This window comes from Hydra vulgaris, chromosome 07, assembly GCF_038396675.1.
Source record: "Hydra vulgaris chromosome 07, alternate assembly HydraT2T_AEP".
In the NCBI taxonomy this organism is placed as follows: Eukaryota; Metazoa; Cnidaria; class Hydrozoa; order Anthoathecata; family Hydridae; genus Hydra; species Hydra vulgaris.
Window position 1 is genome coordinate 2882294 of NC_088926.1, and position 25825 is coordinate 2908118.

The 25825-nt window shown below is 28.4% G+C and overlaps 2 protein-coding genes across 4 annotated transcripts in view; one reads left to right on the top strand and one right to left on the bottom strand.

Annotated features, from left to right (window-relative positions):
• Positions 1-2342: 2342 nt before the first annotated feature.
• The window catches only part of LOC100200691 (mRNA export factor GLE1), a 50592-nt gene continuing 27109 nt past the window's right edge, over positions 2343-25825 (bottom strand). For all 3 annotated transcript variants that reach the window (XM_065800812.1, XM_065800810.1, XM_065800811.1), the window contains exons 3-5: positions 21256-21720; positions 8441-9025; positions 2343-2706 (exon numbers count right to left, since the gene is read on the bottom strand). In XM_065800812.1, the coding sequence (XP_065656884.1) occupies positions 2678-2706; positions 8441-9025; positions 21256-21720 (1079 nt within the window). In that variant the 3' untranslated portion in view covers positions 2343-2677. The remainder of the gene's footprint in view (positions 2707-8440; positions 9026-21255; positions 21721-25825) is intronic.
• LOC136082186 (uncharacterized) lies at positions 10063-12786 on the top strand. Its single transcript, XM_065800702.1, has 4 exons — positions 10063-10454; positions 10534-11672; positions 11820-12250; positions 12495-12786. Exons 1-4 carry the CDS (start codon positions 10211-10213, stop codon positions 12784-12786), a joined length of 2106 nt encoding a protein of 701 aa, XP_065656774.1. The 5' UTR covers positions 10063-10210.

Genomic DNA, 25825 nt, shown 5'->3' on the forward strand with positions numbered 1-25825 from the left:
ACATTTAAAACATCAATATTTAATTTAAAAAAACTATTTCAGGAGAAGCTCACACATCTTATGGTAAAAAGCTGAAGCCATCAAGGAAGCCTGCCATAATTGAATGTCGTTGTAGATGTCTAACTAAGTTCACAGATATTGAAAAAGAACAGATACTTTCTGCATTTTCTGCGCTTAAAGATCATGGTGAACAAAATATATATCTGCAGGGTTGCATAAATATAACCCCTGTCAGTAATATTCGTCGAAGACCTATAAAAATGGCAAAGAACGAAGCAGCTTTTTCTATTCAGTCACTGCAATGGATCAAACTGTTACCGTTTGCAAAGCAACGTTTCTTGCAATACATGGGGTAAAGGAATCTAGGCTTAAGAGAAAAGTTCTTAACTTTACTGCTCCCATTGAAGATGGCCGGGGTATACACGAAAATCACAAAACAATTGTTAAAGAAATTAGAGATCGCGTTTGTGATCATATTAAACTGTTTCCTGCACGTGAAAGCCACTACAGCCGATCAAAAAACAAACACAAAAAATACCTGAATTCATCTCTGACTGTGGCAGAAATGCATCACCTATTTTTAAAGACAAACCCAGATCTTATACCTAATGATTGTAAATACTGGCTTTTTACCTTGACATATTTAACTTTGAATTTAGTATTAAATTTGGATTTCCAAGGAGTGACATATGCGATAAATGTGAAAAATTTTAGGCACAAATAAAAGCAGCTAAGTTTATTAATGATGCCATTCTTGTAAATAAACTGAAATTTCAACATGAGCTTTACATAAAGAAAGCTGATGTGTTTAATGTGCAAATCAACGAAGCCACAGAAGCTGCAAAACTAAGCAAAGACACTGCAGTGATCTGTTTGGACTTTGAAAAAAATTTACCGCTTCCTCTAACTGGCATTGGACAAGAATATTATGAGCGTCAACTTTGGATTCACAACCTGTGCATTCATGACAATATAAATGAATCTGTTCACATGTATCTGTATGCTGAGCATTTTGCAGCTAACGGCCCAAATGAAGTCATTTCATGTTTGGATCATTACATTTCTGGTCTTACATCTACAACTACAAAGATTGTGATTTTTATGGATAACTGTTTTTCAGAGAATAAAAACCGTTACATCTTTGCTTATCGACAAAGATTGGTAAATAAGAATGTCTCTATAACACGAGGTTATGTAAAGTATCCCCTTCCAGGACATAGCCGAATGCCTTGTGATCGTAATTTTGGGCGCATTGAATAAAGGAGAAGAAAAAAAGGACAGGGTAATTTTACCTTCACAGTGGGTATCGCTTGTAAAGAATACAGATACCAGAAAACCATTTAATGTTGTTTACGTGGAACATCCTCTTACAGACAACATGATCCAAGATGGAACCCCAGTTGTTAAAGTACTGGACTTTAAAAGGGCTTATAATCTTTTAATAAAACCAGTAACTGGAATTAGCGAGTTTAGAGGAGCAAAATTTGAACGAGGCAATGTACCACTAAGTAGAATTTCAATGACCGGAGAATGTTGTGATGTCATAAAAACTTTTAAATGTGGTAAAAAACTTTCAACTCTCCTTTCACTCAAACCTAATAGAGCATACGTAAATTTTTTGCCTGTTAAACCTGCAAAATTTCATGACATTTGTGATCTTTTAACCCATGTCAATCTTCCCGAAGGAGTTACTTTTTATAGCAATATTCATGGCATAGATGGAGACACGAGTGACATTGAAGATATAGAATAGACTTATTTCTTTATTGTAATAATATGTTGAAAAATTACATTAGTTCTGTGTGTTTTTTTTGGTGCAAAAAGTACCTAACTCTCCTTATAGGACAAAAAGTACTTAAGTCCAAAAAATAAATTAAATATATCTTCTAAAAGATTAGGGCGTAAGGCTTTAAAATAAGCAGGTTTATTCATTATAATAATGCAAATGTATAGGAGTTATTAGAAATTCATTAGCATGTCTTGCCTGATTTCAGGATCAGTTTGAATATTCAAACTACATTTTCTTAGAATGACTATTTTGTGACTTAAGTACTTTTAGCACTAAGGTCTTCAATTATGCTTTTCCAAAATAAAAAAACAAAAACAAAAAACAAAAACAAAACTTGCAAGATTTTTAAACATCTTTGTTTCACTGTGTAAAATCAATAATTTGATTTCCGAGTAAATGGTTTTATTTGCAATAAAAACTATTTACTAATGGTTTTATATAAGTATATCATCACATTTCTAATCAACGGGGCATAAGCGACAGAGTAGAAATAGAATTCAAAAAAGTGTAACAATGAGTCAACGGAAAACTATTCTAAAAAAGTAAAACAATGTTTGAAAAAAACTGTTTTTACATGAAAAAATAATAAAAATAATTTTACATGACAGGAAAAAAACTATAGAAAAATTACAAAAGCTATATAAATAAAAAAGATATATATAATTTATTTAAAAAAGTTGATTTAAATTGTTAAAAAAAAGTATTTAATAGAAACATATAAACTAAATAAATTCTAATATAATGAAATAACTTCTAATAAACCGAAAAGTCATCATTTTACAATCAACTACAATAAATACGTTGTCATTCGTCACCATTGTAAAACTTGTTAAAGTGTTTTCTTTCATAGTAAATAAGTTCGTGAAGCATTTTAATATACTTGATTAGTTAGTTGTCTTCGTCTTCTACTTTGACATCTATAAAATTAATTTTTCCAGTTTATCTGACATTTAAATTACACTATTGACATAGTTTAAGCATATATAATACAATTGTAAGTTTAGACTGTATAACGCAGTATGAGCGTATGAATTAACACGAGCTTATAACGTATGACATAGTACGACAGTAAAATACATAATACAAAATGAAATTAATTTAAATTAATAAAAATTCCTTTCAAAATTATGTTCGAAGCTTTATAAAAATAGATAATAAACAGAATGTTTACTAAATAAATTTATGAACAAATGTAAAACAGGTAAGTATCTAATAAGGTAAATATCTAAAATATAATAAAATAGATGACAAATAACTTTAAACATTTCAGTTTTTTGGACAACAAATAAAAAAATAATGTCTCAAAGTTAACGCATGATTTGGACACCATTAGTGCAGTAAATTGTTAGAAACCCTAGAAAACAAGTTGTATGTAAAAATGAAGTGTTCCACGATACAACAACGTGTTATCATTAAATGCTGCACCTTTGTTGATGCATTCAGCTTTTCATTGTTGATGCATTCAGCCACATTTATGCAGAATATTCATCAAAAATTTCAACACAAGTGTGCATGTGTCAACAAAGGCGTGGAAGACATTGTGTTATCGTTGATGTGTTATTCCATAAATAAACCTGTCCTATGTACTTTACAATTCCATAAAAAGTTTTAAAAACTAAAAACTTTGTTTTCTATTTAATTCAAATCTTACTTTAAATTTTTTGTCATCCTGTATATAAAATGTTTTTGTTGTTGTTGGAAGAATAACATATATCAATCTAATGTTTGAATGATCTGAACGTTGCCATTAAGAACTTTGAGGTTTTTTAAATGACAAACATAATAACTAAAAACTCTTTTTTTAGACGAAACAAACCATTAGAGTTTATCCTGAAAAAACCAACCCTTTTATAAATCTGTCTCATATTTTACATTAGCATTTAAGAGTTTGCTTTTCTTTTACCTATATGCAACAGATTTAACAAATTCATGGAACAAGATTATCCTTCCTGAATGCTAATACGTTCAACTTATTCTTTTAAACTTAAAATTGAAAGTCTGTTTTTTTCTCTTTCGCAATTGCTTTTCAAATTTATTTATTTTTTAATTTTCTTTTTACCGCTTTTTTAGTAGAAACAGTTTACCTTAATTTCTAAGTTTACCTTCTATTTTTATCCAAATATTGCACATATAGAGATTAAGCTAACTTGCAGCTTTTCTATAATTCATTAATGATTATGAAATTGTAAACAAAATGTTTTAATTCATAAACAGTTGCATGTTCTCAACAAAAAACTCTTTGTTGATCTTTCGTTCAAAAGCATGCTGAAAATAAGAAATGAAAACTAAAAACTAGGATATAAATGATGCAAAATGTATGTTTCTATATAAAAATAACATTAAAAACTTGTTAAGGCGCATTGTAAGGCATTTGAAACGGCTTCATCTTATTATTATATCATCTTGTTGGCTGTTAAGACAGATTTTGTTAAGTCTTCGAACTAATATTTGGCAGAATCAGTTGTTTGGGCTTTATACTAACTTGAATCTATGCAGTTTTTCAACCAGCTGGTAAAAGCTGCAACTTTTATTATCAACCAAATTATTTAGAGACATTGTTGCATTTTGTACTAACAATGTACTTTGATTACTTTCTAGTAGTATTTCAACAACTTTGAGTAGTAGAGCTATGCAATTTTCTTTAAATTTGTATTTTATGCCCTCTGTAATATCTTTAGAGCATAAAGTTAATTTGACTGCTGTAGTCAAAGTGCATTTGATCAGCAAAAAAATTTTCTAAATGAAAATTAATTTTATAATAATTTTCTATTTGACTTATTGTTTAATGAGTTTGAATCCAATGGTTGCCAGCATCAATTAAATTTTTATTATGAAAAAAAAAAAAAAAAAGCCCTATCTCTAACTTTCCTCAAGATATATGTATATTATATTTAAACAAATACATATTAAAAACCTAAATGTTTTTTAAATGTCACTAAACCAATTGAAAATTCCCTTCTAACATTCATTTTACATAGACATCCTTTCTAACAAAAATTTTGCATGAACATTTCTTCTGACATTATTTTTGCATGGACATCCCTTCTGACATTAATTTTGCATGAACATTCCTTTTAGCAGGTGAATCAGGAAATATTTAGCACAAAGCTTTTAAAATCTTTTTTAGACATCCTTGATTTAACACTAAAAATAAACACAGTCTATCACATGCAATCCACAACCGTTCAGTTGGAACACGGACCATCCATGGACAGCTGTACCACATTTTTTGTCAGAAACTTTTTTAATGCCTTAGTTTTGTGATTAAAGCATTAAAAGAATTACTGATAATTACATGACTGATTACTGCTTCACCCTGTTACTTAAACTAAAACTACCCATGCAAAGCCTTCATCTTGCATTCAACACAGTCATAAAAAATAATTAAAAAAAAAGCAACTAATTATTTAAAAAAATTTAAAACTTAGTCTCATATTATGCATACTCGCCTTATAAATACCAATAATAAATTTTTTACACAATTATTTTATTTTAATGTTTTCTCAAAAAAAGTTTTTACAATAAATGATAAATTGTAAAATAATACAGGCAAAATATTTTCAAAGTTAACAAAAAAAAAAGAAGAAAGAAACTCAAATTAAAATATAATTTTACACAGAAATATGAGTACGCACCTTGAAAATTTGTTATATCATAATAAAAAAAAATTCATAATAAAAAATAAAAAATAAAAAGTGAGAAGTAATATAGCAAATATAAAAAACTGAAAAAAAAAAAAAAAATTTAAGTATAAAAATATTTTTATTTTTAAATAAAGAAAAAAAAGAAGTAAACACCTGTCAAATTCAATAATATAATAGCAACAATATTAATAACAATAATAATATAACAAAAACAGTAACATAAAAATAATTATAACAATATTAACAACAATAAGAATATTTATTATGATAAAATTATAGTAATAATAATAATAAAGTTGTTAGAAGATAAATAATTAAAGAAAATTTTTTTAGAGAAATCTATGCTGTATTAATATATAACTCTAAAAATATAGCGATACTCTAACAATACTCTAATAGACAAAATAATAATAACAAGTTAACTTCTGGCAACTAAGAAACTGCTGACATGTTTAAAATAGACTTTGTAAGTGCTTTTATAGAACATATATAATAACAAATACTGTAATCATCCTCTTATTAATAGACATGCAGGAGATTCAATAAGTGATAAAAAAGATAAATTTTCTATCGAAAGCATTTTTTAAATCTTTAACGGAAATTAAACCCAGCACATTGTATGATCCTGGTGATATATTTAATATACTCTTAAAATTATTTGTTTTGTATTCTACATTTCTATTTGATGCCAGTTATAAGTTAAGTTCTTTACTAATAGCGCCAAGCTCTTGTCTCTCGGATTTTTAAAATAGAGCTACTGCAGATCCAAATAATTAAAGGACCATCTTTTTGACATGCACTTGTCACACTATGGAAAGAATATTCAATTTACAAGCTATAGAGCATCTAACAAATCAAAGCTTAATAACTCCTGATCAAAAACAAGTTTCCTATTTCAACAAATTTTCAACAAATTTCCTCAAAAAGTTTCCTTAAAAAAAGATTTTAAAAATTTTTTAGATTTGCAAATGATTGAAGTAGCGCGCACTTAATAGCCATTTGATAACGAATGTTAAATTTTTTAGATTTCCAAAAAGCATTTCAAATCTCTAATGATCATTAGTTGGACTTGTATTATTATTAGTTGTATAATGTAAAAGGTCACATGATAAGTGGGGTTGTGCAGTGTGTAAACCTGATTATGCTCAATTACAGGTGCTTGATTTGGATTCACTTGAAGTTAGGCATCTAAACTATGATTTGGTAACATGTTTTAAAATTTCTAATGACCTAGTTTATACTAAAAGTTCTATGTTCTTTGTCCAATATTCAAACAACGTTGGTTAGATTTTCAAAAATATAGTTTTTCTTAATGAGTCAATGCCATCTAAAACCAGTATCCAAAAAAAAAATTTAAAAAAATTTCAATTTCAAAAATATTATTTACTCTATTAATTTTTGTAGTGGTACATTTTTAATTTATTTAAGGGCATACTGTTGTTTATCTTTTGTATAGAACTGTTTTCTTTAGAGGTGTGTCCTTTAGAACAGGTATTTGTTGTTCTAATAACGGATGGTTACTAAAAATCCGGACTATAGACTCACAGTAAAAGTCATACTTCAATGCTGAAAAAATTCCAAGAAGCACTATCTATGATATAATCAAACTTGCTGAGAATGATTCTGGATACAAAAGAGTGCAAGAAAGTGGTCGAGTGGCCAAAATCATGATCACCAAATTGATCAAGGTCCTGAGAACCATTTTTGACCACAGTGACTGAGTTTCAATGAGGCAAAGTCGAAAAATTGTGTCATTCATCAACACTCATCATACCGATGGTAATTATGTAATTTGGCCAAACATGGCCTCGTGGCATTATGCCAAAACACCAATTTTGTCAAAAAAGTTGACAACCTTGTATTTTCACTTTTGGGATCAACTTGTCTTAGAGTTAGCAGAATCTGAAGAAACAGACTGGTTGAAGACAAACTTAATTAAAATAAAAACTCTATTTAATGATATTAGTTAATCTCTACCTTAAAAACCATGGGAGTTTTTTAATCTCTACATTAAAAACTATGGGAGCCCTTGAAAATAAGACCTGATTTTTAGTAACAACCCATTAGGTATAAATCAATCAAATTATTTCTTCTTTCCTTCTTTTTAAATCCCAAATATAATTTTATAATTCTTTTTTGTACAGCAAAAAAAGTTGTAAAAATTTTAACTTTAACTATTTTTATAACTTTTAATTTAAAAATTTTTTAATTATGTACAAAATTACAACAAAATACTGTAGTAAGACAAAAAATTGAAATTTTTTTTTTGAAACTTGGTTTTGTTTAAAGGCTTGGACATTTTTTCTGACATAAAGAAAAACAGATAAGTGTTTTATAACTTATTTATGTGCAAAGTTTGTTCTAAAAAAATTGAAATTATACACACACACACACACACACACACACACACACACACACACACACACGCACACACACATTATATTTTAAAGAAAAACACAATCTTTTTTAATCTTGACATGTTTCGTAGTTAAAATACTACATTTTCAAAAGATAAAATTACAATTTAAAACTCTGGATATAAACATAAGTAACTATAATTGTTTTAAAATTTTGGATACTGCTTCTAACAAAAACAAAAATTGAAAATTAAAGAAGCACCCCATATTAAATGGGAAAACCCATCTTTAAATAAACAAACTGTTCATTATAATATAAATTTGTCTAGTGTTTTTTTTTTTGTTTTTTTTATTTACTTATAATTTTATTTTTTTGCTACTTACGGTATCATAATTTGTATTGGTGTGTAATAATACTATTTGTCTGTTATTATTTCTCTGTAATGTCTTCAAATTTTGATTTTATATTTATATCCAGAGTTTTAAATTGTAATTTTATCTTTTGAAAATGTAGTATACTAACTACGAAACATGTCAAGATTAAAAAATATTGTGTTTTTCTTTAAAATATGTTCACATTTATTGCTTTTGTGTTGCTTAAGAAATATATATATATATATTAGGTTAAAAATATTTGAGTTGAAAAATACCTGAAAAACTTCCATTAGAGTATGAAGACTTTTCTTCTGAATTCTTTGAATTGGAAAAACTTCTCTCAAATAATTTTTGATTAACTGATTTAGATTCTAAACCTTTGTATATATGTAAAGTTTCACTTGTTTTACCTATCTCACTTTCGTCAATAACTACAGACTTTTTAATAACACCATCTTGTGGGATTTCATCCTGACCTCCATATGTTATTTTTTTGCGCTGCTCCATTAAGGTTGCTGGGTCTTGAACTTTCTTTTGAACAGGACGAACATAACTAGAACTTTTTTCAGGAGCACCTGTCTTGCTGAACATAGTTTTTGCAGATTTAACATCACCAGTCACTAAGTCATCAACTTTTGAAGATTTTTTCCAGCCACTCTTACCTATACTGTTAAATCTTTTACGAATGTCATTTATGTCATGTGAACTTTTTACAATTTGCTCTTTGCCACCAGATTTCTCAATCAAAACACCATGTTTATCATACTGAATGGAATCATTTCCATCAAGATCATCTTCACTGTCACTATGTTTGTAGAACTCACCTTGAGCAGTTTTTAAATAAGCATTTTTAACAGCACCTAAATATGATACAATAAATATAAATTAATATGACAGTCATAATATGAAATAAATATGATATTTATAACTGTTATATATAGAATATTATATAGATATAAAAAATTAAAAAACCCAACAATAAAATAACTTGTTTTTTAAATCAATACAAAAAGTAATCTATTAGATACAATATTAATTCTTTAAACTCCTTCATAAACTTAAAAAAAATCAAACCTAAAACCTTTTCTCTTTAAGAGAAAAGGTTATAGGTTTGATATTTTTTACAATAAAAATATTATAACATCTATAATTATATTGCGAATATTTTTTTATGGTTGGTATTTAATGTTTATAGGGTCATTCCATGCCAAGTGGTGCAAAGGTCCCTTATGGACCATCTCAGATTTTATTGAAATTTTTTGATTTTGTACATATATATGTTAAAAGCATGTTTTAAAAATTTTAGATCAATATCTAATATGGTTCTTGAGAAAACACTATTTAAGTAGTGGGCTATTTTGCATAAAATTTCACTCTACAAGAAAAAAGGGTTTTTTCATCATTTTTAACAGCCAATAACTTTTGAACAAGTTAGTTTTATACTTCAATTATTATAAGATAGCAAGTGTGCTGTGGATACTTTGAAAAAAGAAAAAAATATTATTTCTGGCATCTTAACTTTTTCCATAATGGCGGGCTAAAGTTGATTTTTTTGTTTTAAGAATAAGTTTTTTTGTGATTTTAAAGACCTTAATCTTAAAAACTAGTTACAAAGTTAATACAAATCAAATTGCCTGCTGATCTACATGTGGTGGATAAACATTTTTAAAAAAATCAGTTGATTAAAGAGCTGCATTCAAAAGTTATAGGTCTCCAAAATGAGTCAGATCGAGATTTTCGTAAAATTGATCTGTGATGCAAAGCATCTGTAACCTAAGATGGCACTTTTTTTTTTTTATAAAATTTTTTATACGCATCAATTAAAGACTGTTAATTATTAAAAATCAAAAAAATTAATGGGCGCTTATTTATAACCCCCAAAAGGTAGTCTCTAAAAGTCAGGTAAATTTTCCATAAAAAATTATTACTTTTTAAAAGTTTAGTTATTGTTTCATTTAATTCTATATTACTAGTATGTCAATCTAAAAAGTACTAATAAAACCAAATAAATTGTTGTATTTTAGAACTAATTAATAATAAGTAATATGCCTGAGCTTTCTACTTGCTGTATTGGTAAAGCATTAAATGAGCAGTGCTATCTATCTAATAAAAGTAAACGCTACCAAGAACTGTCTAAACTAAACCAAGAGCTTATTTCTTTGAGAAGCAAAATAAATCCCATAGATTTTATTTGTAGCTATCACGAGAAAGTTTACTTGTCGAGGTATGAGAATGAACATCGCAGGTATTGTTGTAATCCGTTGAACAAGCACGCAAAAAATGTGAAAAGTAAGTTTCAATATTTAATATCTTAATTTAATAAAAATACCTTAATAACACTAAATAAATAAAAAAAAAAGATTCTTAGATTCTCTTAGAGTTATCAGTCTTTCATATGCCAAAGATTTTGGTTTAATACCTGGTCAAAAAATTTGCACTAGTTGCAGAAAAGTTCTGAATTGCAAACATAATACAAAAGAAAATGAACTCCAAGAAAAAGAAATTTATGTTGACAACCATACATTAAAAGAAGATCTTAATTCAAGTATTGCAAGTTTTGGATGCTCACCTCTAAAACTTGTTTCAAAAAAAGATAGAGTTGCATATGGAAAGCGTAAAATTGATAGCGTAAGAGCTCATACACAAAAGGCTGTTGCCAATGTGCTAGGTTTAGAAATAGCTGCACTTTGTGGAATTGAATCACCCTCAAAAAAATGTTTGAAAAAAACAAACACAGATTTAGACAATATTATGACTCAAATTAAGTCAAAATTTGAAAAAACATTGTCAAATTCTGAAAAAATCACACTTCTTACACTCACTCCAGACAATTGGTCAATAGAGAAAACTCAGAAGTTTTTTTTTACTTCAAAAAGATCTGTAGTACAAGCCAGAAAATTAGGTAAAAAAAGTGGAATACTATCAAAACCTTCTCCAAAATCGGGTAGAAAACTAAGCGAAGATGTAATTACAGAGGTTGTTCATTTCTACGAATGCGATGAATATTCAAGGGTTTGTCCAGGAAAAAAAGAGTTTGTTTCAGTTAAAGTAGATAGTAAAAAGCAACATATCCAAAAGCGCCTTCTACTAGTCAATATAAAAGAGCTACATATTGAGTTTAAAAAGAAATATAATTATCTTAAAGTTGGATTTTCAAAATTTTGTGAGCTAAGGCCCAAGTGGTGCATTCCTGTGGGTGGTGCTTCTGGTCTGCATGCAGTTTGTGTTTGCCAGTACCATCAAAATGTAAAGCTCCTTGTACAGAAAATTCCTGGAATTTCTGATTACAAAATCTTGTTAAAATTAATGGTTTGTAGCATTGAAAATAGAGATTGTATGCTGCATAGCTGCGATAAATGTCCTGCTAAAAAGGTTTTGTTAGACTACATTGACACTTTGTTTACAGAAAAAGAAATTAGTGAAGTTAACTTTTATCAATGGCAAAAATCAAATTACCAATGTACTTTAGTACCAGCAACTCTACCTTTAGATGAATTTATTGAAATGGTTTATGAACAGTTAGATAGTTTATGAGTGCATCATTTTATATCAAAAAGTCAAGCCACCTACTACCAACATTTGAAAACTAATTTAAAAGAAAATCAAGCTTTGGTTCTTCTTGACTTTGCAGAAAACTATAGTTTTCTAATACAGGATGCAGTGCAAGGTTTTCACTGGAATAACAGCCAAGCAACTGTGCACCCCTTTGTTGCGTATTTTATAAAAGATGGAAAACTTGATACTCAAAGTTATTGTGTTATATCAGATCATCTGAAACATGGAACAGATGCTGTTCATTGCTTTATCGGTAATGTTATTGATAAACTTAAACAATTACAAACATTTGAACACATTATCTATTTTAGTGATGGAGCTGCATCACAATATAAAAATTACAAAAATCTTATCAACTTATGCTACCATAAACACGATTTTGAAATGACTGCAGAGTGGCACTTTTTTGCAACATCGCATGGTAAAAGCCCTTGTGATGGTGTTGGTGCAACAGTGAAACGTCTTGTTGCACGAGCCAGTCTACAATCACTAAACGATCCTATTGACACACCAAGCAAAATGTACAGCTGGTGTGTTCAACACGTCAAAGGAATATCTTTTTTTTTTTTTTGACAAAGTTTCAATAGAAACACATACTACAAACTTCAATTTGGAAGAGAGATATCGTTCTTGTTCGACAATACCTGGGACACGAAACCACCACAGTTTTATCCCAATGTCACTTACCTCAATAAAAATAAGAGTCTCATTTGATATTATTTGCACTAATGTGGATTTTTCTACTTGCAGAATTTATATTAATAAAATTTCCAGTTACTCACCAGGAGAATATGTGGCCTGCGTTTACGATGTTCAATGGTATTTAGGAAATATTCTTAGTATTTCAGAAGAGCATCAAGATCTTAATATGAAATTCATGAAAAAGTCTTTATGTAACAAGTTTACGTGGCCATGCAGAGATGATCTTTGTTGGGTACCTCTAATGCATATTTTATGCAAAGTGCAATCTCTCAAAGTCCAGTCAAACAGTGGAAGATTTTATAGTATTGACTTAAAAGAAATCAATGAGATTATTTTATTATTTGAGAAATTTAACTTTTTGTAAATTTTATTATTTTTGTTTATTTTCTTAAAAACATTTTGTTTGTTTTTCATTAAAAAAATTATTGTATTATAAAGAGGGGAGGGGACAGAGGGGAGGGGACTTTATCTATTGGGATTTAAAAGTTCTTTATCTAAAGGGATTAAAAGGCTTTAAGCATTGATATTTTTTAATTGATATTTCATAATAAATAACATTATATAATTCAATGCATTTATTTATTATGTCAATTTCAGAATTTAATGAAAATTTACCTGACTTTTAGAGACTACCTTTTGGGGGTTATAAATAAGCGCCCATTAATTTTTTTGATTTTTAATAATTAACAGTCTTTAATTGATGCGTATAAAAAATTTTATATAAAAAAAAAAGTGCCATCTTAGGTTACAGATGCTTTGCATCACAGATCAATTTTACGAAAATCTCGATCTGACTCATTTTGGAGACCTATAACTTTTGAATGCAGCTCTTTAATCAACTGATTTTTTTAAAAATGTTTATCCACCACATGTAGATCAGCAGGCAATTTGATTTGTATTAACTTTGTAACTAGTTTTTAAGATTAAGGTCTTTAAAATCACAAAAAAACTTATTCTTAAAACAAAAAAATCAACTTTAGCCCGCCATTATGGAAAAAGTTAAGATGCCAGAAATAATATTTTTTTCTTTTTTCAAAGTATCCACAGCACACTTGCTATCTTATAATAATTGAAGTATAAAACTAACTTGTTCAAAAGTTATTGGCTGTTAAAAATGATGAAAAAACCCTTTTTTCTTGTAGAGTGAAATTTTATGCAAAATAGCCCACTACTTAAATAGTGTTTTCTCAAGAACCATATTAGATATTGATCTAAAATTTTTAAAACATGCTTTTAACATATATATGTACAAAATCAAAAAATTTCAATAAAATCTGAGATGGTCCATGAGGGACCTCATTAAAATTTGCACCACATGGCATGGAATGACCCTATATCAATTTATATTAAATATTTTTGACTGGGTTAATTCTAGTTCACACATGATAACTTTTAGTTGCTCACACATGATAAATTGTGTTTAGGAGGTCTAAATATCAAACATCACAACTTTTGGAACATTTGCTTTGCAAAGACAACCACTGAGCAACTATATTCCCTAAAACCAATATACCAAAAGGATCAACATTCTTGTCTGAGTCCTCCGAACAGCTGAATTCAAAATCACTATACTTACTAACTATTTGGTTTAGAAATCTGAACACTGAATTTTTTGTCTTCTATATCTAGCATCTAACTTAATAACTTCTGCTCCTAGGATTGATCTTTGTATACAGCTTACTATGCCAAGTTTATATACAGCATTTTATATTAGCTAGGAAATGCAAGAGCTGCCTTCATTCTTAAACTTTTTTCACATTCTATAAAACTTCTTTTCATTTACAACTTTACCTACTTCTACATTTCACCACCAAGTAATGTAGAAGTCTGTTAAGACATTCTTTTGCCTCTGAGTTTTACGGAGTTCTTTGCTAGATACTTCTAAAAAGCTTTTTCTTATTTATTTTACTTTCCCTAACCTTTTTTATGACCTGATTTATACTAACTTCTCTTTAGATTTTTCATTAATATCATGCCACTACTAACTTGAGCTGCGTAATACAAGCTTCATCTTGGATACCTCACCCAATTTCAGTCTTGTTTTTGATTAAAACATAATATGTCAGTGTACTGGTGTTTCAAAGCCACCTAATTCATTGGTTACTTTGTTACGTTTTTTTGTAAACCAAGTATTATAGGCTATTAAACCTATAGCATCTGAAATTACTAACAACATTTTTGTATTCAATATTTCTTTGGGACCGCCCCCCCCCGCCCCTCACATATACACCCTCAAAAAAATCCACGCCTGCAACAACATGCCAATGACTATGACTTATATATGAGCAACACAAGCTGAATAGCTTTTAACAAACCTGACTTTGGCTAAATATTAGCAGGAGCTAGGCACTTGAGATATAGCACTGGTTTTGTGCTATATCTCATCTATATAAACCACTGATGGATTTCAAAAAACGGTGTATATATTTTGAGGAGAATTCAACTTTCTGTACTGCTTCAAAATTTATGAATGATTGACTCCCATGTTTCTTTATGGAATCTATTTATTCCATCAACATCTTTTTTTTGCCAATTGTATCTTATTTTAATTGCATCAATCTATCTAAATACCATACAGATGCACAATTTGGCTTGTGTGAAGGAAGAGCGCAGACTAAAAACTCCAGACTAAACATTAGCAACAGCTAGAGTGGTCAATAACGACAGTTTAAAAATCTGATTTTGTTTTGTCAAAAATCGATTTCTGTGAAAAATTAGCTGGAACACTCTTCTACCCTACACTGAATTCACTTGCCCCTCTCTCATTCCTTCGTAATAGTTTACAACTTTAGTTGCAACAACAGTTGTAAGTTGAACAGTTGTTACATAACAAAAAATTGATAATTTTACATTGTATTTATTTTCATTTAATGCTGAAACTGTGTGTGTGTGTGTGTGTGTATAAACACACACACACACATATATGTATATATTGAGCGTTTACATAAATTAAATGTGTACACCCTTAATATATATACATATATTTTTTGTTGTGTTTGTATTTTGTTGGCAACATTTAACATTAAAAAAAAAAATGTTTTAGTTTTCACATTTAACTTAAAATAAGTTTCAAAAATGACAAAAGAAGAAGACGTTATAAAAAATACTTTGCACAAATATGTGGAAAATCCAAATATAGAAGCTACAATTCAATGGCAAAAAAGTTGCAAATACACCGTTAGTTATGTTATTTACAGTTTTTTCTAAACAAAATTGATCAAACGCAAATCTGTTAACGGAAGAAAGAGCGATATAAAATTGGTTAAAAAACTGGATAACAGTTTTATGAATAATGCAAGCTTCTCACTAAAGGAATGCACAAAAAAATAAGGACTTTCTTATAGTTTTGTTGTAAAAGTTCGAAACAAACATGCTTTTCAAGCTTTCAAATAGCAAAAAGTGCCTAGCTGTTCTGAAATTTAAAAAAAAAGGTGCACAAAACCGCTGAAAAAAAGTTATATGACAATTATATTTCTAAAAATGTTTGAATTATTGAAGATGAAACTTATATGAAGTATGATCACCAGTAATATCCTGGTGCTGGTCTATTATAATGCAAAAATATAGGGAAAAAAGTAGATAAGAAATTTAAATACACAAAACATGGTCAGTTTGGTAAAAAAAAGCATTGATTTGGCAGGCTATTTGCAGGGCAGGCAAAAAACGACAAAAAATCAGCACCCTATATTTCTGATTCATCATTTTCTGTTAAAATATGCTTTAAAGAGTGTATACAAAAACGCCCATGGCCTACTATATTCATGGCTATATATCTTACATTTTTGATAGGAACTTAAGGGGCTAATTTTTAATGGAAAAAATGGCTGCACAGAAAATAATATTTTTAAAAAGCAACTCAAATCTTCATTTTTAACTTACAGATTTTTAATGTAAAAGTGGCAGTTGGTTTTTAATATATAAATTTTTTAAGATAAAATAGGTATCAAGGATTTAAAGACATTAGTGTAATATTTGTTGGAATTGTCACAGAAATTATTCAAATCAATATACATTTATATCTATGTACATTATATTTATCTATAATATATATCTGTGTTCATGTATACTTTAATGCTATGAAAAAAATGTCAAGAAGTAGTTCAAAGAAACCAATAGGTAAATTTTATTAAACTTTATAAACAAATGCTATGCAACTGATATATATTAGCAAATTTGATTTCACTTTTTTCTTTGCCTCTTTTAAAATGTTTTTAAGTTATTATTGGAAACCAAATTCTTCGCAAATACACTACAAATAAATACTACAAGCTGTTTGCAGGGTACAAATACACTACAAACAAATACTACAAGCTTGGTACAAATAGTCCACCATGCAATAATAGAGATAGATAAGAGTTATTTCCAAGATCAATGTCTCCAGCTTTGTAGTTTTTGCATTTAGACCTTTTTAACAATTTTTTTGCAACAGCCTGCTATAGTTATTGTCACTTGACTATTATAATCAAGGGAAATTTCCATAATTTCTTCACTTCGATTTTCAATGTGATTTCTATTGAGTCACTTCGATTTTAAATGTGACTATTCCTTTGCACACGTTACCTACTTTGTCAGCATAAACATACTCTCCTCCTTGATATTGTGCTGCTTTTTGTAAATACATTTCATCATAATACAATTAGGATAAATTTTTCCTTTTTCACTTAGAAATTTTAGAGCCTTTATAGAATCGATACCTTCTTGCTGAACTTTATTTTACAAAGATATTGATGGTAAAGGAAACTAATAGTTTGTATGCCTGCAAAGATGTATAACGTAGAAGTTATGCATACTAAATCATCTCTCCAGAACATGTTGGCCTGCCATGTGGCTAAAAAAGCTCTCCATCTTTAACTGTGTCTAAAATAGTGTCATGATTTTCTAATGTGTAGTTTCTCATATAAGAAGGAAATTTTTCTAGCATACTAATCTTATCAATTTTTGCATTATGTCCTTTGACAAACCAACTTGGTAATGGAAATGGTGTTCCTTTGTATTGCAAACATACATTTAGGTCTTACATCAACTGTTATTGATTCTAATATAGTTAGAAAATATGTTTGTACATTAAATACTATATTATAAAATACACCACCTTTTTTAAATTGTATAAATTGAAACCCCTGGAGGTGCTACTGCTTCATTCAAATTATGTACATTTGTAATTGTATCATTTTCCTTAAATATTTCTAATTGATCTTTTTGGAATATTCTCTTTTTAGGAGGACTTCGAGAAGTTTTTAAAACTGCTTATGATAATTTTTTTGCAAAAGTTTACAAGTATACAAGTATATAGAAGGAACAGATATTAAAAACCAATTAAGGGTGCATTTTTCACCTCTAATTATATGTTTATTTTCAAAACGAATTTCACATAAAACAGAATGTTTTGTTGGAGTCCAATCTGAACGATTAACAAATCACATCCAAAGTTGATTTAAGTTTTGGTCTGTTAGAAAATGAAAAGATGCATTTTGTTTGTGTTTATTGCTTAAAAGGATCCCAAACTTTTGGTTGATAAGTTGTGTTCATATTAAAGAAAATGATTAAAAAAAAAATGCTTGGGCTAAATTTTTATGATAAAAACAAAAGAATAAATGCATACCAAGAAAAACTAACTTTTTTATTTTAGTCGAAGCTCACCTCGTTTTTGAAAAGATCAATTATGTAAACAAACAAAAAAGTCAATGACATTATGTACAAAAACTCTTAGGAATAAAACACACTTGAATAAATTATCAAGTCTGTAGATTGTACAACAAAACAGCAAGTTTCATTGTACAATCTACAGACTTGATAAAGATGTACAATCTACAGACTTGACGAAAGCCACTAGTTTTAAGAAAATGATAAAAAAAAATGTTTAGCCCAAACATTTTTTTTAATCATTTTCTCAAAACTAGTGGCTTTTGACATGTTTTGTCTGGTTTCGACATATTTTGGACATCTTTTTATCTGGTCTTATTACAGTATTTAGTTAATCTTATTACAATACTTTTTAATATATTATGTATCCGCTGATTTTCATACTATTACTATTATCAAGGAACTTTTATGCTATATTATCTTACATTCATTTCTCAGCTTTGTTGTAATTTTTACATGCACAATTTTCGTCTTTTATTATTATTCAGAGAATTTCTTATATCCTTCACTACATGTTTAAATCATTTACATTTTGCAGGCAATACATATATTTTTTCTACTATCATATATTACTTGATTTTTAATGATTTTAAGTTACTTGTTGTTCTGCTTTTTTAAGTTACTTGTTGTTCTTAAGTTACTTGTTGTTGCTGCGAGTTGTTCATTTTCTTATACTTTAGATTGGTTAACAAAATTCGAATGAAGTATCTATGACAGCATTAGAGTTTTTTAACGACTCTATTGTGCTTTATTTAATTTTAAAAGGGTTTTTAATAGGGTATATTGTCATTTGATTGCTTTTGGTTTATTTTTGCTGGAAGTACCTATTTGGTTTAAATGATCTTAGGGGGAAATTTATTAGTAATTTCTGTTTTCATACTTTAGTTTTGTTCTGGTGTTTTTATGAGAATTTTAATTTATTGTGCTTAGTGTTTTCTACCGGTGATATGGTATATGATTTATTTAGTTATTTTTATTTATATTGTACAGTATATCTACACTTTTTGCATCATATCATCAAAAAATATTAGAGTTTACAAATTTGGGTACGGTTGGGTTTTGGCTATTTGTAGTGAGTCCTTTTTTACTGCAGTATGGATTTGGTGTAAGTCGCGGGGTAGAGCATAAGTGGAGATGACGTTTGTCTGACGTTATAAACTAGTTATTAGTGCTGATCATCGAAACGCCAGTAATAATAGACGCGACTCTGAGGAGAAATTTATTACTTAATCACTACACAAATTATGTTTACACATTAGCAATAATGTTTTTTTCCATTCTGAGGTCTTTCATTGTTGTATGCATACTTTTTATTTTTGTAATCAATTTTTTGTTTTACTTCTTTTTTGTCTGGTGACATATTTTTTTTTGTATATTTCCGTTCATATTAATGTTTACAAAACAATTTTTTTTATTATTATTGTTAGTACTGTTTAGGTGCATTGTCTGTCTTATTTATTTTTAAATATTCCTCTATTAATCTTTATTTTTGTCTTGATGACTGTCAAAACATGTTTTGTTCGAAAAATAATTCTTCTTTATTCTAATGTACTTCATTTCTTCCATTAGGCGTTCACTGCTCGTTTGTGACCATTTGGCAAATTTTATATGCCAAAGTTTTTAAATAAATATCAATTTTAAATAAAAATATAATATATCAGGCTTTGTTACGAGATTTTGCTGCGTAATGAAAACGCGTAACGCATATCTAAGTACCTCAAACTCAGCAAATATATTTTGTATTGTTAAAAGTATTTTGTCACTAGCGTCTTTTCAAGTACCGCATTGTAAATTAAAGTTATTTTATTAACCCGTTAAAAAACATACAAACAGTTTTTTTTTCTCACCATAACAAAAGTTACAAATAAAATCTAAGTTCCTATTTGAAAAATCATTTTTATCATTTTTTTCAAATATGAACTAAATTTTATTTTGAAAAAAATATTTTTTTCATAAAACGTAAAACAATATTTATTTTCTAATAGTTTTACAGTTGGTTTTTGGTTATTTTATTAACTGTTAATAAACTTTTTCTTATTTATTTTGTGAACCCTTTTTAATAATGTTTTTAAATAATAAAGAGTTTTTTTATATTATTTATCAGTTACCGATAACATATTTGTGATCATAATTTATTTTCATAAATTAAACGAACGTCATTAAAACTTAACGTTATTGAATTAACAATAAACAAAATATCTTATTAATAAAATATTTACATCAAAATAAATCGTGCATTTTTTTAAACTATTATGACAAAAAATAATTTTTATATTTAAAAGGAATTTATATATTTAATTCCTTAAGATAAAACTTTAAACACAATTTATTTTTTTTAACTAACTTTTAACAACAACAAAAATTTTTTTTGTTAAAGAAACAAACTGTTTCTTTAACAAAAAATCTATTAGTTTACAATTGCGGTTAAATGCTTTTATTACGACTTAATTTCTTCTGAATAAACGTCATGTTAACGACACCAAAAGATAATTTAAATATTCTAAAAGAAAAAAGTTTTTGCGTAGTGCATAACTGCTGAACGCGTAGGCAAATCGTCTTTTCGCAAGCAAATTGCGAGCTGCGTAACGCTTCTTAACAAGGCCTGATATATATAATATACATATAATATATATATAAAAAAAGGAACAAATAAAATCAAAACAAACATTTTCATTGAAAAAAAAAAAAAACAGTTTGAAGCTTAAAACTTTAATCTTAAAAATGTTGTTGTCGTACTTTGAGTTTTTTAAACTTTAAAAAAAATAAGGCAATAAAATTTTTTATAAAGAAAATTCAAAATATGAAAGCAGAGATGTATTATGCACAATATGTTACACAATATTTTTGTTGAACCATGACTTTGCACCTTATAGTTTTTGATTAAAACAAAAATTTACTTAATAAAATTTATAAAAAGCCTCTTTAATTTCTTTCTTATATTCTATTCTATTTTATATATATTTTTATTATATATATTTCTTTCTTATATTCTATTCTATTATATATATATTTTTAACGTTTTTGAGTTAAAAACAAAATAAGAAAAACATTTTTTGTCTTGAAAGTTAAAAAAAAGAAAAAAGACAAAAAAACTAAATGTGTTAAATGGTTGGAGTTAGCATACTGTTATTAATACTAGAAATTATAGCAAAATTACAACCAAAACTATAATATCAGAACAATGACATACCTAGAGATTTCCTGCTTTTGATTTCTTGTTGCAACCTTTGGTTCTCACGCTCCTTTTCTAACTCTCTCTGTTCGTCATCCAAACGCTTTTGATATTGTGCTTTAACAAGATTAAGTTCACGCTCTTTCTCCTCTTTAATTTCTTGAGCTCTTTTTTTTTCTTCAACATCCATGTCTACTGGCTCTCTTTTACTAATGTCACCAATTTCAATGTTTAAATTTTCAGATGATGAAAATGAGGTCATGTCACGTTTGTATTGCTCAAATAAAAGGTTAGTGCGAGATGATATTCGATTACCTTTAGTAACTACAGGGTTTTCTATGTTTTTCAGCTCGTACAATGAGCTTCTGCGTTCACCCTCACCAAGTCGTTCAAAGTCAAGGGAATTTGAGCGCTTATTAAACCTTGATTGCTTCTCCTGGTAATATAATCTCTCTTTACTAAGCGTTCGATCACCCAAATCTCCTTTAAAATAAAACAGATGTTATATTAGAACATTTAAAGATATATATATATATATATATATATATATATATATATATATATATATATATATATATATATATATTACATATACTCTGAGTATATGTATATATATATATATGTATATATGAGTATATGAATATATATATATGTATACTCTGAGTATATGTATATATATATACTGAGAGTATATGTATATATATATATATATATATATATATATATATATATATATATATATATATATATATATATACATATACTCTGAATATATACATATCCATTGTGGAGATTAATGGAGAGCAGAACAAGTCTTTTGCTCTCCATTACGTCTCCACACTGGTATAAGTGCCTCCAACTGTACTCCCTCACTGTATTCTCATCACCTTTTGTGTACACAAAGCCAATGGTAAAAAAATTTGAAGATTTAAATATAATATTAATTTCTATTTCTACCACCTGTAGCAAAGTATTATGGTCTAAATTCTTTACTTCTATTTATTATTTAGATAACATAACAATTATTTAATATATTTTTTAACTTGTTTCAGAAAAATGGGAAGAACAAAGAAAAAGATGGCAGTAAACAATAAGAAATCAAACCTAAAATAAAAAAGTGTTGACGTTATCTTCATCTAGTATCTACTGGGTATCTACTGAGAAAGTTACCTAACTTCCCAAAAATACGCAGTGGTCTATTTGTGGAAGTTCATACAATGCATTGTTGGAATTCTTTAGCCAAAACAAAAATTTTCAATTAAACTTTATAATTTTAGTTACTCATAGTGAAAGTACACATACTGGTCATGCGACATACTGGTCGTGTGAGATGCACTCCTAGTATTTCTATTACTCAGCCCTTTTAAATGTAGCAGTTACTGAAACATCATTGCTTGTAACAACACGATTACTATTTTATTTTATCTCTAGTATAAGACTGTTAACTTCATAGAAATTTAGTTTACAATAAAATGTTAACTTTATAAAACTTATAACAGAAACTAATAAAGTTAAGTAGGTACTTAAAAATGCAGCCCTCCGAATTAGGAAAAATAAGGTTGGCAAAAAGCGATTTAGGTTGGTATCAAGTCAGCATAGAGAAATTAAAATGTTTTTTTTTTAGGTACTTTAGGTTCCTAGGCCCTACACAGCGCAATTTTGGGGGGAAAATCTTTATATGAGATTGTTATTTGACAAGTATGAATAACACTTATATGAGAAGTATGAACATACCAAAAGGTTGAAGTTTAGAAACTACCTGGAATTTACTTAACACAAATATGAAAAAATTCTCCCCCTTATAGTCACATATATAACACTGTTTTTAGGCTAAAATGGTTTCCATAGCAACCACTTTATGGGCAAATAACATCTAATTCAAAAAATTCAATATAGCAGGGGTTAGGAGAAAACTTTAAAATTGTATTTTTTTTTTTAAATCATGAATTTGGCTAGATTTTTTTGGCCAAAATCATGATTTAGTGAAATGGTGATGTATTATTGTACTATAAGTTTGTCATTGTAAAAGAAGCAAAAAATATGAAGATTCTAGGGTAACTCCATGTCAAATGACCCAGAAAAGTCACCCTATATCTCAGATTTTGCAGATTTTTATACAGTTTAGAGTACTTAGTAAGATCAGAATTCCTTGAAAATTTTAGCCTTTGGCTCCAAGAAGATTCTGAATTATGACCATTTTACTTTTAACAAATGTTGGCCAGGCCCCTCTTGTTCCCTCAGAATTGCAACGTTTATTTATAGGTCTCAAGTTACATAACTTTAAAAATATTTGATCTTTTTACTTAAAAACTTTTACCTGGCTGTTTTCAGGGGTGGTGAATCCAATGAAATGATCAGAATTGTAAACAATTATTTTTAAGTACCTGTATTTATCAATTTAAATTAATTTAGGTAATTTTTTATATACCTAACTTTGATGCTCAAGGAACCTGTGTGGTCTTGATGATATCAAAAAAATATATATTACACATCATTTTATATTAATTGATCTTTCAAAAAATATAAAGATTTTGATTTGCAAGTATATGGATATCCATATATGGATAACAGGCACAGTTCCCACTAATTTGTAGCGGAGTATTGCAACTGATTTTTCACTACCTTCCAGACTAGCTGGAGCTCTGAAACTTTTGGTATTTCTGTAGTGCTGATGAGCATGCATGTTAAAGTTGTTTTAAGGGCCCAAGATACCAGGGGGAAGGGGGCTGGGTCATGGGCCCACTTTTTGTAGCGGAACCTTGTGATTTTTTCACTACTTTTCAGACAAACTGGAGCTCTGAAACTTTCAGCATTTGTGTAGTCCTGATGAACGTGTTAAAATTGTTTCTAGGGCAAATGATTAGAGGGTCCATAAGACTGGGGCACTTTCTTAAAATGTTTAAAAAAAGTACATATGTTTATGAGATTTTTGATTTGCAAGTATGTGGATTAAAAACAGTCATCCATCTAAAACAATGATTTTAACAGAATTTTACATTGTATAATTTAAAACTGTTTGAATTAAAAAGAAAACAAACAGAATAAGACTGATCTGTCAGACAGCAACAACTAAAGAATACAAATTGATGTTATCAGAGGCAATAAACAAGTGAACAATTCATTCCTACATTGTAAAATGTCAAGCAAGATACATAAGGCAACAAAAGGAATTTGGCAAAAGACTGCTGTATTGTCTTAAGTGTTTTTGCAGAAAACTACACGTTTTGCGATTCAAGATGAAATCCGAAGTTACCATTGGTGCCAAAGTCATATTACACGGCATTGCTCTCTATTTATTAAACAAAAATGACCAGCTTAAAGAAAAATCGCTTTGCTTCATGTCAGAAGATAATGAGCATGACATTGGTTTTGTGTATGAAGTTCAGACACAAATAGTTAATTTAAAAGAAAATCATCTTAATATTTCAAAGATTCGTTATTTTTCAGATGGTTGTGCTGAGCTGTATAAAAACAACAAAAACCTTTACAATATCTGTCTCCATAAAGATGATTTTGACATTGATGCAGATTAGACATTTTTGCTACAAGTCATGGTAAATCACCATGTGATTACCATGACTTGTACCAAAAATGCATAATCTGCATGACAGTGTTGGTGGCACTGTAAAACGATTAGCTGAAAATACAAGTCTACAAAGCCCCATAAATGACCAGATATTGAATTGTAATAAAACGCTTGACTGCGTTAAGAAAAAAAGACTGACAAAACTGAGCACCACTTTGAAAAAACGTTTTCTGCTAAGTAGTACAATTTCTGGAATTAGGAGCTATCATCAATTTAACCCAGAATCTATAGAAACTATTAGCTTTAAATAAACAAGTGAAGATTTGAATATAATAGACATGTTTTCTTTTACTGATATTCAAAGTATTTAACATAATCAGCAAATTAACATCAATACATTGAAAATTAACATTAATACATTGAATTAGGTAAATATGTTCTTTGTATATATTATATATTTCATTGGATTGGTATGATAAATAAAATTGACAATATTGAGCAAGATGGTATGGCAACATATATGCACCCACATGGTCCTTTTAACAAATTCTTCTAACCATCTAGAGCAGATAAGTTTTGGGTTCCAATCACCAATATAATTTGTACCATCAGTGCACCTGTAACAACAATTGGGCGTATGTATTATTTGACCGTTTATGCATCTAAGCAAATCTTTTCACAATCTTGACACATTAAATTTTTGGATTTTCTTTTGTAAATAATTAAATAAAACAGAACAAGTACAAACCAAAAAAACTTTTAAAAACAATATATTCAAAGTTATTTTTACTGAATTAAAAAAGCAAACAGAAACAAAAAATTTTTTTGTTGAGAAAATAAGTAGGATATGGCCACAGTGTCATGGACCCTCTGGTCATCTGCACTGGAAACAATTTTAATTTAGAGCTCCAGTTTGTCTGGAAGCTAGGGAAAATCAATTGCAATATTCTGCTACAAAAAAGTGGGAACCATACCCATTATCCAAATATAGAAATCCATTAACTTGCAGATCAAAATCACAGGATTCTACTACAAAAAAGTGGAGCACTTGCCCATGTCCCA